General features: G+C 41.8%; 1 protein-coding gene across 1 annotated transcript in view; it reads left to right on the forward strand.

Annotated features, from left to right (window-relative positions):
* LOC142491682 (acetylserotonin O-methyltransferase-like) overlaps nt 1-18,463 on the forward strand; it is a 65,471-nt gene that overhangs the window by 37,300 nt on the left and 9,708 nt on the right. The window contains exons 6-7 of the mRNA XM_075594599.1: nt 2,975-3,093; nt 3,918-4,058. Of these exons, the coding sequence (XP_075450714.1) occupies nt 2,975-3,093; nt 3,918-4,058 (260 nt within the window). The remainder of the gene's footprint in view (nt 1-2,974; nt 3,094-3,917; nt 4,059-18,463) is intronic.

Genomic DNA, 18,463 nt, shown 5'->3' on the forward strand with positions numbered 1-18,463 from the left:
GGTGACGTCACATTTTCAGGTCCGATGGTACAACTCCAATCTGATTGGACGCTGTATAATGTGCCCGCCTCTTTTTTTTTTTTTTTTAAGGATGTGACGTCATCCCCAAGGGAGGTATGTCACATCCTTAAAACCACATGGCTATATCACATGGTATTACAGCCAATGGAATTGAAGAAAATCCCATTGGGTGCTGTACAATGTCATAGGTTACATTTGTTCAAAAGGATGTGATATCATCCATTAAAGTGATGTGAATGTAACCAATCACATGGTACAACAACCAATGGGTAATACCATGTGATATAGCCATGTTGTTTTAAGGATGTGATGTACCTCCCTTGGAGATGACGTCAAATCCTTAAAAAAAAAAAAAAAAAAAAAAAGAGGTGGGCACATGATACAGCGTCCTATCAGATTGGAGCTGTACCATCTGACCTGAAAATGTGACGTCACAGGCCCTATATAATGCCTGGACACCTCATTTAACAGGAAGAAGATGACGAGACAGCATCCGTTGGGATTTACCATGTGGTTGGATTGAAAGATGAAGATAGAAGATTAAAGAAAAGAAATACAAAATGACAGAAGATAGAAGTAGGCGATAGAAGAATTTTGTTACCTGTTCCAGATCTTCAAGGTGGATGGCGTTGGTTTAACTTTGAAGACGTCATGGTATAAGAGCTTACAGAAACACCAGGATTCGGACTGTCAACGCTTCTAAAGGTAAGAAAAATATTGAATGTGTATAATTTTATTTTTACAGGTTTTTTTTATTGTATTTTTTTTTTTTTTATGTTTTTCATTGCCCATTGACAGATAATGTATTAATCTGTGCCAGCTTAGGGTACAGATAAATACAGTGACAGACAATGCATTTTTTGGCAAATGCTTTTTTCTATTGATTGTTGTTTTTTCTATTTATTGTTTGGCTTAAATAATTTGCAAATTGGATGGCTTGTTTTTATATAATTTTCTGATTGTTTACCGTTTTTAATTAATGATTTATTTTGTTGGCTACTGGTTTTAATTGAAGTGTTGGCTAGTGGTTTTATTAATTAATTAATTTGTTGGCTAGTGCTTTTATGTATTGAATTGCTTGTTTGGCTAGTGCGTTTATTTCTTGAATAGTTTGCTTGGCTATGTGTTTATTGAATTGAATTCTTATGTTTTGGAATAACAGATTTTTATTATTGTGCTGTTTTGGAGATAGATAAATGTTATAGATGTGGCTTATTATTAGGCTTTTTAGTTATTTTATTGTTGGAGTGTTTAGGTGCTTGTGTATATATTTTATTATTGTATATTTTGGGCCTTCATGCTTTTTGATTAGGTTGCCTATTGACTGCTATAGTGGGTTATTCCCATATTATATGGGCACGATATACCACTGTACCAATAAATGGGTACAGTGTGGGTATAGAAGGCCCGGATTGGTGGTTCTATCTCCCTGGTGGGTATCGGGGGAGGGTGGGTTAACCCCTTAATTACTATAGCGGTTAATGACTGCTAAGGTGGTTAAGCTGTTAGGAGCCATTAAATTTATTTTTTTATTGTATTGTTTCTTGCAATGAGGATGAGGACTCCCTTCATGCTGGCAGGGGTAAGTGCAAGTTTTATTTACTTTATGCTGCTGGTTGATGTTTAATTTTAAATGGGCAAATGCACTATTATCCACATATGGATAATAGTAATTTTGCCCATTGCTATACTGTATGCGTCGGGGGCGGGGGGTGTATTTATATCCATGTATTGCACTTTTAATTTTTTCGGAACAGGATTGGTACTGCAGGCCAGTGGGCCCCCGGACACCCGCGGGGACCAACTGGAGGCCCCTGGACACCCAAGAGGACCACCCAAGGACCCCTGCCAGGCTCTTGTATCAATCCTGTGCATAAAAAATAACAAATGCTTTTATGTCGGGGTACAGGGGGTGGGTGGGTTTTGTATTGGTGGTTAGTACATATTGTAATGTTTATTGGGGGCAGAGGGAGTGAGTGAAGGACCAAGTACCCCCTTTCACTCACCACCTCTGCCCTCAATAAACCTGCTGTTGTTCCTTAAACCCTCCATTGCCTTAGCAGTTAGCTGCTAATGTAATGAAGTTGCCTGTAATGCATTTTTATTTCACTCGACACGTGATGGGTGTCTCCGGTACTGATATTAATGTGTATCACCACTGGCGATTCCCGGCATCAATAAGAGGCAGGAAAAAATGCATTTTTTATCTATGTCCTCTATCGGCACTTCTCAGCAGTTTCTCATCACCCTCACAGCAACTTTTTCTGACGGGAGGATTTTGAGAGGAAATCGACATTTTTTAGCCGCGATAGGCCATGAAAACCTACTCGAGGCTACTAGAAATGCACGTATGTGAAAACCTGCCGATAAGTGGCTTATCGACGCTCGTTTGGCATCAAATGACCTAGCAGGGTTGTGTGGCGTAATTTGACGTCATGTTACCATGGCAACCGTGACGTGACATGACCCCGGACATCACATTGCCATGGTCAAGCGTCCTGAAGCCGGCTGATCCTCGGAAAGCAGAGGTTGCCGAGGACTCGCGCGGTCCCCCAGCATTTAATTTAAATGCCTTGGGGAAGAGCGTGGGACCTCTGCAACCGACTGCGCCCCCCAATAAAATATTGCGCCCCCACAGTTTGCGCACCACTGGTTTATAATATAAGCCCCATAGTTTGTTATTGAAATTATTTTTCATACACAGTGGCATGTTACTTGATACAATTTAAAAAAAAAATAATGTCTATATTTTATTTATTGTCAGTAGTATATTTATGACTCTTGGTACAGTACAGAGGTTGAACATTTTAAGCACTCAAACAAACTACCAATAACTATATACTGACACCCTTCCATGATGTTTGATGTTGACCTTTTTTCTTTACAATTTCCAAATGTAATGAATATTTCAAAAATATTATTAAGGACTAACAGATTTTATTGATTACTGCAGGTCAGAGGATCAGATGAAATCCTTCATGGGTTTTATGGACTCAATATGGAACATATGTGGAAAAGATGTGATTGCAGCTTTTGACCTCTCTGTTTTTAGCACAGTATATGATCTAGGAGGTAAAGTCATGTAAATTAAAAATTATATTATTAGAATTCCAATAATTAGTGATTGTAATTTAACCTTCCAGTGACAGAGTTTACTGCAGTGCACTAATCATTATCACTAAAGTGCATGTCGGATAAATTAAGAAATTAGATGATGCAAGAGTATTTCTCTACTAAACAATTTTATGAGCAATCACATAGACTAATTTCTAACAGCTCAAAGATCTACTTTATCTCTGTATATCAAACTGGTTAGAAAATCAGAGCTCATTTCATTTTGTGAAAGGATCATTTTTAGTTTATAGGACAAAACATCAATATTTCCCATTAACTCATATGTAATCTGGATATATTTGTACAGTTATAACAGCCGTTATTGCTCCAGCTGGTGCACTGCAGCGGGGGACACACATCGCACCAGTGGGAGCAACCACCCTTCTAAAGGCACTATTGCTGGTGCACGCAAGTAGCTGCGATAACATAAACATCTATATTTGTTCATGATGATGAAGCCAGAAAAAAAAACTTTGTGAAGAATTATATATTTTGGGAGTTATTTGCGAGAATAAGGTAGCTTATACTGTACAATATTGGTCATTGCACTGCGATGGATCGCATGCGACCATATTAAATAAGGTTCTTACTGTAAATATTAGTCATTATCACACTGAGGTGGCACTTCTTTCTACCTTTAAAAAATATTGTATAATAGTATCCTCTAACTTGACAAAGATGTATGCTTCCCTGAATTTGTAGGACTATAAGGAACAGCAGCTTTAATTTCTGTTTATCAAACAACTCAATCCAAAACCCTATCAATTTGTTTGTTTTGTTAGGATGTTCAGGAGGTCTGGCCAAGCAATTTGTCTCTGTGTATCCTGAATCAACAGTTACCATTCTGGATCTGCCTAAAGTAGTGCAAATTGCAAAGAAACATTTTATAACTGACGAGGAACATCGGATATCTTTTCATGAAGGTAACATTTTATTTGTAAAATAATTCCATAAACTAATACTATTGGAAATACAAACAATGATGGATAATTTAAATGACAATCAAATCCGCTTCTGTGTTTTTGCCAAATATCCTTTTACTAATGTTTTAATTACATTGGGCGTTTCAATTAAGATCCACTTTGTGATATACTGCTGCGACACACTTTATTCGAGCAAATACCCAGTATGTACCTGGCAGATACCTGGAATGCGCCGCTCCTCACCTCTGACAAGCCCCGTTGCATTTGCCTTCCCAGCCTGGGTTCATGCCTGGCTGACGGGCGGCTGATCTGTTAAATGATAATGATTAGGATTTAATAGGCTGCAATGCTTCGCGTGTCTACCAGATGGCATAAATTCATGAATTGTAATGCAGTATATATATATATATATACTGTGCAGTATTGCAGCCAGCGGGAATAAAATGCTTCAATCCCTGCCTGGAAAATAACTCAATGCACTCGGGCAGAAAACAGTCACAAACCTCAATACACCCGGGTATACCCGAATTCGTGGGACTAGCCGAGCTCGAATAAAGTGTGTCGCCAGTGTAAAAGTCAGGATTACGCAAATTACTTTTTTGGACTAATGGCAGTGGCATCTTTAATCAGTTAAATGTAGGTGAGTGACAGTTTTAAACAAATCCGACATCTATAAGTATTTTCATGTCTTTTTTTTATCTTTTAATACTTCCATAGTAACCAAAAACTTTGGAGTGTTTTTACAATCGTTTCTTGATCAACTTTGTGCCTGTTTGTAAACTGTTGTGTTTGGAGGTAAATTGTTTTTTCTTTTGTTGGTTTGTTTGCCTAACGATGGCAACATAATTAGTAGACATAGGAACTGGGAATGAACAATCATTACTAAATAATATTAGAATTAAACAGCCATAGAAAATAGAAATATTCTCATTTTACAAAAGAAGTCAGTACAAAATGATTGTACATGAATCTTTCTAAGTAGGCAAGTTACACTGATACATTTTATTTTGCCCCTTATTTATATGGAACTGACCCTTTAATGGAGCAATTCCACTTAGCTTGGAAACATTTTGTAAACTTGGCTATGTAAATAGCTTCCATAACCAAGTATAAAGTTGTTTTTGCAAATTAATAGTATTTCATTTCAGAGGACTATGAAAATGCTAGAACACACACACACACACACACACACACACACACACACACACACACACACACACACACACACACAAAATATATATATCAAGAAGAGGCACGTTTGCAGGTATTAAATCGGAATCTGTTGATTTCTGGCATGTGATTCAAACTCTGAGTAAAACATGTAGAACAGAGGTGTGCAAACTAGAGGTCGCGCCCCCAAGAGAGGCGCTTGATTTTCGGGGGGGGGTGACAGTTATAGGGGCTCCGCGCGCTTCCCCCAGGCATTTAAATTAAATGCCAGGGGACAACGCGAGGCTTCTATAATACACTTACCTTCCCTTCCAACGACGCGTCGTCCTGGTAACCCAGCGTGTAATTAAACCACAGGGTCACGTTACTATGCCGTCACATGACCCCTCTTGTCATCTGACACCTGGGTCAAGCGGGGGGGGAGGGGGGTGTGAGGCACCGAGAAGAGCAGGCAGGGGTGCGTGAGGGGAAACGTTTGAACATCCCTGATGTAGAACATTTGAAGTTATTTGAACTGCGAATCAAACTAAAGACTGAAAAAACTACGAATCAAAATTCAAAAAAGGAGCTTCCAGTTTAAAAAAGAAAATGGTTTAATGTTTATAGAAAACCCACAAACCTGTGCGAAAAATTCAATGTTCAAAAAGTTTCGACCAAATTTAGATCTTTTACATCCTTTTTTTTTTAATTCAAAACCAATGGTAAAACCAACACCCCCCCCAAAAAAAACACCAGTGACAGTACCTACCCGTAATATATATATATATATATATATATATATATATATATATATATATATATATATATAGTTATACGTTACCGTTCCAAGGATTGGTAAACAAGAGACAGCACTCAATGTTGAAGATCAAAGTGTATCCCCCTGAGGAAGGTCCCATTCTGTAGGACCGAAACGTTGGGTTTCTGGATGTATTTTTGCTTTCACTAATACACTTTGATCTTCAACATTGAGTGCTGTCTCTTGTTTACCAATCCTTGGAACGGTAACGTATAACTACATTCTCTATATGGGACGTGCACCTGTGGCTTAACAGCACCTATTGGAGTGCCAACTGCCTTATCTGACTATATATATATATATATATATATAGTCAGATAAGGCAGTTGGCACTCCAATAGGTGCTGGTAAGCCACAGGTGCACGTCCCATATAGAGAATGTAGTTATACGTTACCGTTCCAAGGATTGGTAAACAAGAGACAGCAGTCAATGTTGAAAATCAAAGTTTATTAGTGAAAGCAAAAAAACATCCAGAAACCCAATGTTTCGGTCCTACAGAATGGGACCTTCCTCCCCCTGAGGAAGGTCCCATTCTGTAGGACCGAAACGTTGGGTTTCTGGATGTATTTTTGCTTTCACTAATACACTTTGATTTTCAACATTGAGTGCTGTCTCTTGTTTACCAATCCTTGGAACGGTAACGTATAACTATAAATATATATATATATATATATATATATATATATATATATATATATGACAAGAAGAGAAGAAAGCGCCCGATCTTAGTGTATTATATTAAGATACAAAATGTAATGTTCCAATAAAACTCCAACAAAAGCGCACTCACAAACATAAAAAGTATTAATGCATCTAATGAGTAATACTCATTCGCCAGACGCTGGAAACTGCTGCTCCGCTCACACGTCCTGCTCCCACAAGTTGTATGGCACCTCTGAACTACCATCCAGCAGGAACTCAGAGAGTGTGCAGTTACTCCTGTTCTCAGCCGGAAACGAGCTGTGGTGAACAGTGGTTCGGATAGGAGGAAGGGAGAAGGTAGGACCAAGGGGACCAAACCGCTAATGTGTCACCATAAGGTGGCATCCCAAAGTCCCAGCAAACAGCGCGTCAGCGTGGGGCAGCATCACAGAGTCCCAGAATCTGAATGAAAGTCCCAGATACAGAAAAGGTCTGGTGCAGTGACCATCACTAGTTAAACTAGTATCCCTACGCGTTTCTTCACACTCAGGCTTCACATAAAGATGTATCCAAATCCTTCTTATTATAGCCCCTCTGTAGAAAGCATGTATACAAATCATTTACCTGAAGTTGATAATCATAATCACTCAAGCAATTACGACGCGCTCTGATAAACTGACTTTTAGGTATCCCCCTGAACATGGCGGGAGGGTGACAGCTGCTGGGCCTCAAAAATGTATTTCGGGAATTTGGTTTGCGATAAAGAGTGGTCTGAATATTAAGAGTGGTATCAATGTAAATACATAAATCTAAATAATGTATGCGTCGTGCATGATAAGAGTGATGAATGATAAATTAAGATTATTAGTATTAAGTGATAAAATAAATTTGTGCAGTGTAGTGATATCACCCTCCCAAATAAACAATAAGTCATCAATATAGCGCTTGTAAAACAAAATGTGCTCCCTGTATTTGTTCAGTTTTCCAAACACGTGGAACAACTCCCACCAACCCATGAAAAGGTTGGCGTAAGAGGGGGCAAAACTTGTGCCCATTGCTGTTCCACGTGTTTGGAGATAATGAACCCCATTAAAAAGAAAAAAATTGTGCGTGAGAAGAAAGTGAATTGAATCTAATATAAAAGTGATTTGTGCAGGTGATAAATCAGACCGATTGAGAAAATAACCAGCAGCCGTCAATCCATGTTCATGGGATTTGACAGTATACAGAGATGTGACGTCTAAGGTCACCCACATCAAATTGCATTTCCATTTGAAACCATCCAGAGTATTGATTAAATCACTGCTATCTCTGATATAGGATGGCAATTGTTGCACCAAGGGTTGAAGAAAATGATCCACGTAGCCATTCAGTAGACAGGCAGGCGCTATTAAACATATTTTGAAAAAACATTGGAGTGTTCTATCATTGGATCCAATTCTAAAACCATATGTCGCAACAGGCCCCAATGTTGTTTTTAAATGTGCCAAAACCCTATCCAATTCTTTATCGCCTAGCCTTTTTGGACCCCGAAATGTAGGCAAACCATCATTACCACATGGAACCTATTCTTGCACTTATTGTAAAGCTTGTTCCAAAATGAATCAAAGTAAAACATTTTGTTCCTTTAATACTAGGAAAATTTATAATATAAAGTCTTTCATTAATTGCAACTCAACTTATATTATCTATTTGCTAAAATGTGGATGTGGCCAACAATATGTCGGAAGGACGACTAGGTGCCTAAAAGTAAGAATACTTGAGCACTTACGTCTTATTAATAATGGAGATCAAAATCATCCTGTGTCAAAGCATTTTGCTAGTTGCCCAAATGGCAATAAGGACACTTTTACATTTCAGGGCATAGAACATATTCCCGTATCCCCAAGAGGTGGGGATAGAATTAAATAATTAGATAGACGACAGTCATACTGGATTTTCACCTTGACAACAAGAGCACACCTGGGCATGAACATTGATTGGGATTTAAGTCATTTTTTTGTGAAGTTATTATTATTTTCTGTGATGCCAATCTATATTTTATATAATTTGGTATTATTATCTTTTAATACTTATTTTTCATTATACATATATTTTTACTTTATACTTATTACTACTTATTTTGTAAACACATATAGTATATATATACAGTATAAATAGCTTTTTTTTAGATAATTTATTCATTACTAATCATGCATTCCCAATCAATGTTCATGCTCTTCTATGTTATTCGTTTTCTATCATTATTGGGTCTTTTTTGTTATATATTCTTCTACTCATTTATGTGTGTTTAATTAATATAATAATTTAATTCATATAGAAGTATATTATATATTTTTTCGTAATGATTCATATGTGAGTTTATGAGCTTATGACAATTATTATATACACATTAACCATGTCCTCAATGAATTTCAAGGTTTTTTAATTTTTCCCTGTTATATGTACTGTATTATTTTTCTCACTTAGATAACTATGATTAGATGGCTAGTATACAAACAATGTATTAATTATATCACTGATGATTATATTTATCAATATAGTGTTTTCAACATTCTTAGTACATTACAGTATTCCAGGGATGCTGCGGTTTAAGCAACAAGTTATTTGTTCTTTTTTAATCATGTCTTTTGTGTGGTTTTTTTAACCTAGTTTTTTGAATAAAGTTTGTTGAAAGAATTTTTTTTTGACATCTGACCTCCCCAGCCAATGGGAATGAATGTGACGTCGGCGCGACCACATCTTCAGGCGCGCGCCGATGACGTAATCCGTATGGCGAGGGGGACAGCTCTGGAAAGAATAGATATACCATCTGACTTGACCAGCCTATGGCTGTGTACGTTGCGTCACCGCGACTCTATGCAGACGCTGGTTGACGTCACACCCGATAGCGCGATGTACAAGTCAGGTAAGTATAAATAAGGCAGCATTTGTATTACCTTGTCACCTTGATAAAGTACTCTTTGTACGAAACGCGTAGGTGTGTTCATCTAGTCCCTTTCTCCACTGTATGTTAAGCTTGCAATAAATTATCCCCTTTTTTGTCAATTTTGGAATGGCCTGGCCTTTTTTCCTCTCTGGATACCGGAAGAAGGATTTCCTCTGCTGTGCTTCATCTACACCTCTACCTTTAAACAAATAAAGGTACATACAGCATAGTCACCAAATGGGAGGATCATTCATCAGCATGAACACTATATAAATCACACAAGATGTTGTGCAGGTGTATGCCAATGTCTTTCCTCCCTAACATCCAACCCTGTACATAGGGGGCCTGTATGTGGATGCCGACACACCATTGGAGCTCTTTTGATAGTGTTTTAATGTAGCAGGCCTGTGTCTTTGCAAATGATTCTGTACCCTTTATTTGTATGTGATGAGGATCCCCTCAGTAGCTACTCACTCCTTCTGGTGTTAGGCAAACTGCTGCTTGGCGCTGGCTCCAGTTATTGGATCGATGTGTGATTTGGTCAACAAGCATCTGCTGAGTTGTACCACTCATGGACTGATTCCTTGATCACCTTGAAGATCCCCAAGATCCCTCAAGGTCACAGCAGAGGCCTCCTGATGAAGCATTGATTGCGAAACCGGTAGGGGTCACGAGAGACAGCTGTGCGCAGGAACGAGATCCCTAGGAAGTGATTGCAGAGAGGTTATCCTGCCGTGTGTTCATGTGTCCGTACAGTATTACGTCTACACTGAGCCCCTGCTGCCACTTCTTGCGGTTAGTTTTGTTCCCCTCAATTGGGTTTGTTCTTTCTAGGAGTTATTAGACATCCTCATTGGATGTATTTTTAACTCATCTAGTTGTTTACTTCACTGAAGATATGTTTTGGTTGAGCATTTATAGGGTACGATTTACCATTCACAGTACATGCTTCATTTGTGTATTTTTATGTGTTTGTTTTGTAAATTTTATTTATTGATTATTGTCTTTTGGTCACAGTGACTTTTATTACATTTTATTAAATTTTGTGATACACCTTTTACTAATCTGTGTGTGACGATCGAGAGGATTTGGCCAGGGATTAAAGGGGTTACACCCCAATTGGCCACCCTCTAACCTCACCAGGGAGACAAGGGGTTAACTGGGCTGAGGTCCAGAAATGTGATTTAACCCTTGTTATAACATGAAAATGTATATTCCCCTGTGTAAATGTATTGTGTTATCCTAGTGTTTGCACCCACACATACACTAGGGTTGCTGCGGGAGGGAAAGGGTTAATGTTAAAACAGTGATTCTAGCCCTTTGTTTAAATTACCCTCAAAGATGCCTGCCTACTAAATGCAAATGGTCAGGAGGGCTACCAAATGGTTAGGAAACAGCCCTGATCAAAGGCCCAGCCAGGCTTCCTGTTTGCAGGAAGCTAGAGTGGGTTGTGAGCATTATAATTCACACTTACAAATGCCTCTGATTCAGGAGGTCGGGGTCATTGGGTGTGAAATCTAAAACCAGGTGACCAATGTCCACTACCCAGGGGTCCCTGCTTCAAAGGATTTTTTGATGGGGGCCAGGGGTGCGGCTACCCAAGGAGAAAATCAGAATGGGTGACCTTATTAAATATAAGAATATTATGAGATGTCCTCGGCGGAACATGCTAAACATTACATATGTGTATTCGTGGGGCCGAGCCCCAACTAATGATTCTAAACACTTGATATCTAACAGATACTAAGAGGCAGATATTAATATCTCTCTTAATTTTAGTATTACACGGTAATATTTAGTCTCATTGGGAGCGTCATGTGTGACGGAATGTATTAATATGTCTCGCGTGCCAGTAAGTTAAACTGAACTGAAGTTATGAAGTGTATTTACAGTGTATATGGGATTTTTGAATCTGTTGTGAAAACTGCAAACTCCCTCTGTTATGGTAATAGGCAAGCAGAAAATCTTGCTTGAATTTACATAGCCTGGTGATCAAAGGCTAAATTGCCTAATTGTTTATGTTGGAGGCAGGAACCAAGAAACTGAATGTTTTTTTAAATGTGATACTTCACACTAAACAATGGAAGTCCAAAAGCTGCTTCAGGAAGCTTCAAAGACTTTTGCTAGCCTTTTCGGCATCTAGGGTTAAGAGATGAGTTTGACATGGTATTTAAGTCAGAGTCACCCCTTACTCATGTGTCTTCATGTCTGCATGTCTTCATGCCTGTGTCTTCATGCATGAGTCTTCATTCATGGGATTCATGTATTGCTGTGATGCCAACTGAATTATGGAAGGAATGGCCCATCCGGTATCCTGATGGCTTTCTTGTCCTAATCTTTAAGTAAGTGTCTATATTTTGCCTGTTATTTGTATAATCTGTTGTGTTCACCTTTATCAAGGAATAAATTATATTTTATCATATCTAAGTCTCGTCCCAGTTCAACCCAGTTATATATATATTATATTATATTATATATATTTGGTGTAAATTGCAGCCTGTCATAAAGTCACAGTGACAGGCTTGTAATAAAACTGGTGGCAAGCGGCGGGATTGAACTGGACCTGTATTACTAGTGTTCAGCGGGATACTGTAATATAGTGGGAACTTGATGGTAATTGCAAGTTCCTGGGACTAAAGATATTGAACACACAGTGTACAACATATAACACAAGATATGGCACCTCCTCACTGTTCCCCTACTTGTGAGAAGCATTGCCTCCAGAACCAAAGTACCGGCCATCCGTCTGACTGGAGCCGGGCACCGCGACTGGAGGAGTGCATCAAGTCGGCACGGGGACCAGCAGCCAGCAAGGCTGAGAGAGAGACAGCAATCGGTGAGCATGAAACCCAGCAGGCTGAGCAAAGATCCACAGCTGCAGCCGCTGTAACCATCAAACCGCTCGGAGAGCAGGGAATGGACCCAGCTCCGGGACGGCAGAGACTTGTGGAGGGAGCGGGTGGTCTCGGAGACCACGGAAGTCTTGCACCAGGAGAGGTAACGGCCGTTGTGGCGGTCCGTCCATTTTCCCTGAAAGAGCTTGCACTGGTGTGTGCATTAGGCAAGACGTGGTTCCCGGCGAAGTGGACCCAGTTCCTGGTGTTGGTACCACACCGACCCGCTTATCCCCTACCAGAGCCCGGCGCTCAAGCAACTCCGCTCTGGACTCCGTTGCCCCTTGCTGGGGTTAGTCCACCGGTGGCGGAGAAGCTCCGGCAGGTGCTGGGGCACTGCCACCACATGGGCCACAATAATGCCCGGTGCCCTGACCATGCGCGGTCGGGCGAAGAAGCCCCTCAGGGCCAGCACTCACGAGCTGCGGAAAAGATGACCGAGTTAGCGGCATCCTCTGATGGCTCCCGCCCAGCCAGGGCGACAACCCTCCTCGGGACGTCTCCTGGAGAACCTGGACGGGCTGCATCAGCAACAGCGGCGGAGAGCGGCGGCCATCCACCTGATCCCGGCGGAGAACCGGCGGCGGCGGAGAAGAAGCTGCCTCTCCGGCATCCTGCCGGCGGCAATTTTATTTGGGGGGAGGGACAGGGTTTGCGGGAGGGGGTTATTTTACCAAGTTTGCATGGAGCTGTGTTCCTCCACAAAGACCTGGGACCCTTGTCCTGCACCGTTGTACCTGTACCCAACCCGGGCGCTGTCGCGGCAGTGGCCCACTGCTGCCCAGCCCAGATGGTGCTGGCGGCGGCCACTCCAGTCCCCCTGCAATTGGGACCAACAAAGGCGGCGGTATCTGCGGGGACCAGCGAGGTAAGCCAGACAGAGTCGCAGACTGACCCTGACTTATTTTTCCCTATGACTGTACCCTGTTGTTTCACTATACGGGTGACTGGGGGGTGGCAGGATATAGGGGTACCAGGGGAGGGGAAGGAAGGGCAGCTTGTAGGGCAGCTAGACTTCCCCATTACCCTGGCGGAGCAGCAAGGGCTCTGGGTTAAAATCCCCACTGTTGCAGCCTTGCTATGGGCTGGAGGTATCAGGGGTTGTGGCAAAGTTAGACCACCCCCAGATTACCTGCCAGCCAGGAGCTAAGGTGGGTGCATCTGCACCAGCAACCCTGAGCTCATCGCCGGTAATGGGGAGACAGTGTCAGGGAGATGGCCTCACTCAGGTGTCCCTAGGATCCAGGCTAGGATTAGCTAGGGAGAAGCGTAGTGAGGGGAGGCTGAAGGTAGGTAGCCAGCATCAGATCTCAGTGGGAGAGGAAGGGCTAGTGGTAGCCGGGGAGGTACAGCAGCAGGTATTGCAGCTAGATTTTCCCATTACCCTGGCAGAGCCTCAGGGGGTGTCTCAGACCAGCAACCCCCTGTTGCAGCCTGACTATGGGCTGGGGGTATCTGGGGCAGTGGCAGGCTTGTGCCACCCCAGGGATACCTGCCAGCCAAGAGCTAAGGCAGTTGCATCTGGAGAGGTGCCCCTGACCTCATCCCTGGTAAGGGGGAGACAAGATCAGGGAGGTAAGTGCACTCAGGTAGTTCCAGGGTCTGGGTTAGGATTGCCCAGGGGGGAGAGGAGTGCAGGTGGGATGCAGGGAGGTAAGCAGCAGGAGTCATCAGCAGGGGCTGAGGTGCTAGGCCTAGTGGAGGCTAGGCAGGGAGACACCGTGGAGCAGGGGGAGATAGGAGGTCAGTGGGGTGTCAGGCAGCTGGCAGAAGCCAGGGATGGGCTAGGTAGGCAGAAGGTCCCTTGTTCTGACTGGCCAGGAGTGACCCCCCTGACAGATTCCCCAGGGTTCCCAAAGGAGGGGCTGTGGGTAGATAGGCAGCCAGGGAGGAGAGTCAGGAGTATAGCAGAGCAACTACAGGTGGACACAGAGCCAGGGCAGGTAGGGTCCCTACAGGATAGTGACATAGCTCTTTCCCAGACTTGGTTGACAGTAAAGCGACGGTCTGTGCTGGATAGCTGGTCTCCTGTAGGTGCAGAAACATGCCAGTCTCTGGGCAGTGTGCAGCCTGGTCTGCAAAGGGGCCTAGATTTCACTATCCACTGTGGCCAGGACAATGTACTGGACAATGCCGGAGGACAATTTTGCCAGGCCAACCCCTCAGGACTTATTGAGTGCTTCAAGGGCGCCAGTGGTATCCCAGTGCATGGGGGAGGCAGCTGGGGCACCAGGCACCCCTTGAGCAGGGGAGGTGTGATGATCGAGAGGATTTGACCCGGGATTAAAGGGGTTATACCCCAATTGGCCACCCTCTAACATCACCAGGGAGACAAGGGGTTAACTGGGCTGAGGTCCAGAAATGTGATTTAACCCTTGTTATAACATGAAAATGTATATTCCCCTGTGTAAATGTATTGTGTTATCCTAGTGTCTGCACCCACAAATACACAAGGGTTGCTGCGGGAGGGAAAGTGTTAATGTTAAAACAGTGATTCTAGCCCTTTGTTTAAATTACCCTCAAAGATGCCTGCCTACTAAATGCAAATGGTCAGGAGGGCTACCAAATGGTTAGGAAACAGCCCTGATCAAAGGCCCAGCCAGGCTTCCTGTTTGCAGGAAGCTAGAGTGGGTTGTGAGCATTATAACTCACACTTACAAACGCCTCTGACTCAGGAGGTCGGGGGCATTGGGTGTGAAATCTAAAACCAGGTGACCAATGTCCACTACCCAGGGGTCCCTGCTTCAAAGGATTTTTTGATGGGGGCCGGGGGTGCGGCTACCCAAGGAGAAAATCAGAATGGGTGACCTTATTAAATATAAGAATATTATGAGATGTCCTCGGCGGAACATGCTAAACATTACATATGTGTATTCGTGGGGCCGAGCCCCAACTAATGATTCTAAACACTTGATATCTAACAGATACTAAGAGGCAGATATTAATATCTCTCTTAATTTTAGTATTACACGGTAATATTTAGTCTCATTGGGAGCGTCATGTGTGACGGAATGTATTAATATGTCTCGCGTGCCAGTAAGTTAAACTGAACTGAAGTTATGAAGTGTATTTACAGTGTATATGGGATTTTTGAATCTGTTGTGAAAACTGCAAACTCCCTCTGTTATGGTAATAGGCAAGCAGAAAATCTTGCTTGAATTTACATAGCCTGGTGATCAAAGGCTAAATTGCCTAATTGTTTATGTTAGAGGCAGGAACCAAGAAACTGAATGTTTTTTAAATGTGATACTTCACACTAAACAATGGAAGTCCAAAAGCTGCTTCAGGAAGCTTCAAAGACTTTTGCTAGCCTTTTCGGCATCTAGGGTTAAGAGATGAGTTTGACATGGTATTTAAGTCAGAGTCACCCCTTACTCATGTGTCTTCATGTCTGCATGTCTTCATGCCTGTGTCTTCATGCATGAGTCTTCATTCATGGGCTGCATGTATTGCTGTGATGCCAACTGAATTATGGAAGGAATGGCCCATCCTGTATCCTGATGGCTTTCTTGTCCTAATCTTTAAGTAAGTGTCTATATTTTGCCTGTTATTTGTATAATCTGTTGTGTTCACCTTTATCAAGGAATAAATTATATTTTATCATATCTAAGTCTCGTACCAGTTCAACCCAGTTATATATATATTATATTTTTTGTGTATTATTAATAGCCTGTCACAAAGCTCCCGTCACACTGTGGTGCGCTTGTGTGTGTTTGCTTTGTTTGAGTCTAACATGTTGAACCTTTGAAGTTTAATTTGAACTCCAAATCACACTTTAGAATATGAACAAAACAGGAGTCAAAATCCAAAAAAAGGAGCATCATCAATATTTAAAAAAAAAATTGTTCAATGTATAGGAAAAAAGGTTTGACCAAATTTAGATCTTTTAAATCATTTAAAAAGATAATCCAAAACAAAAGGCAACCCCCCCCCAAAAAAAACAAAAACAAAACATCAGTGAGAGTGCCTACCCTTCATATATATAATAAATGTAAAAATAAATAAATATATATATATATATATATATGCAAAAAAAGAGAGAGAGCGCACGCCCCATAGCATAACACTGTTGTATATTTATTTAAAATAGGGGAAGGGAAGGAACAGGGGGGGGGGGGGGAATCAAACTCACAAGATGTAAGAATATAAAAGGCAGTTTGTGAATAATATCACCACCATCCGGTTCTGCTGGGCAAAATCACCTCCCGCTACACCGTTTATCTGCTGCCCAAATTCAGCTCTCCACTTCCGAAATGGCCGCTGTATTCTTCCCGCGCTGTGTCTTCGGAAGTGGAGAGCTGAATTTGGGCAGCAGATAAACGGTGTAGCGGCGTCCCTGGTATCCGGTTTGCAGCCGTCCTGATCAGTGGTCGGGAGGTGATTTTGCCCAGCAGAACCGGATGGTGGTGATATTATTCACAAACTGCCTTTTATATTCTTACATCTTGTGAGTTTGATTCCCCCCCCCCCCCCTGTTCCTTCCCTTCCCCTATTTTAAATAAATATACAACAGTGTTATGCTATGGGGCGTGCGCTCTCTCTCTTTTTTTGCTTGTAGGTACTCGTGGAGGTGGTTTATCCCATTTGAGAGCAGCCGAAGACCCCCTTGTACACATCCATACCAATTCATATGGACTGACTATTGAAGGACTGGTTGGACTTTTTATATTTTTTTCATGTTTTTCATTTTTTAGCACTTTTTGTATTGTATATATATATATATTTTTTTAATAATATTTTTCATATTTGTTATATATTCTTTAAGGTGTTGTGTTATGTAGAATAGAATTTCTAATATCACGGTTAGGTATAAATTATCCATTATTGCACAATTGTAGTTTAAGTAAATTTTAGGTACACTTTAAGAATCATATGCACTTTATTTATATAGAATCACTACAGTTCATTCACTTATAGTTCACCTAGTACTACTCTGGCGCCACATTTTTTTGTTCCTTCATATATATATATATATATACACTATACACTCACAGCTGAACCTCGTTATAACTAGGTCATCGGGGGCCAGCAACCCGAGCACGTTCCCCCAGAAGCCCCAGCACTTCCCCTAGCCAGAACTTCCCCCAGCAGCCCCAACACCTCTCCCACCAACATCCCCCAGCACTTCTCCCACCACGATCCCCCAGCACTTCTCCCTGCACAATACACCAGCAGCCCCACTACGATCCCCAGGCAAAGAGGAAGGAGGCAGGAGTGAGGCGCCGGCAGCCCCAGCACGTTCCCCAGCAGCCCAAGCACCACCAGAGGAAGAGGGGGGGGGGGGGTCTGTGTATATATGTGTGTGTGTGTGTGTGTGTGTGTGTGTAAAGTTTGTTAAAAAAAATTGTTTAATATTTGGGGTCCACTTTGGGGTCCACACTCACACCGTAATATAGCGGGTTGAGCTATATATATATATATATATATATATATATATATATATATATATATATATATATATATATTAGACATACACACACACAGTTGTGTGAAAAAGAAAGTACACCCTCTTTGAATTCTATGGTTTTACATATCAGGACTTAACAATCAACTGTTCCCTGTTCCTTAGCAGGTCTTAAAATTAGGTAACTACAAACTCAGATGAACAACAACACATGACATATTATACCGTGTCATGATTTATTTAACAAAAATAAAGCCAAAATGGAGAAACTATGTGAGAAAAACTAAGTACGCCTTCCATAGGAATTAAGATGCTAAGTAGCTGACAGGTGCTGCTAATCAAATGCCTTGATTAATTGAGCATCAGCAAGTGTGACCACCTCCAGTGTGTACTTCAGCTCCCAGTTTCCTGAGGCCTGCTGTCCTTCCATAGCAGAGGCCTGTCTACCGGTTCCTGGGGCCTGCTGCTCTCTCTCCATTGCAGAGGCCGTGTCCTGGTTCCTGTGCTGAAGCGGAGCACCTCCAGTGTATGCTTCAGCTCCCTGTTTCCTGAGGCCTGCTGCCCTTCCC

The sequence above is a fragment of the Ascaphus truei genome, chromosome 3, assembly GCF_040206685.1.
Source record: "Ascaphus truei isolate aAscTru1 chromosome 3, aAscTru1.hap1, whole genome shotgun sequence".
In the NCBI taxonomy this organism is placed as follows: Eukaryota; Metazoa; Chordata; class Amphibia; order Anura; family Ascaphidae; genus Ascaphus; species Ascaphus truei.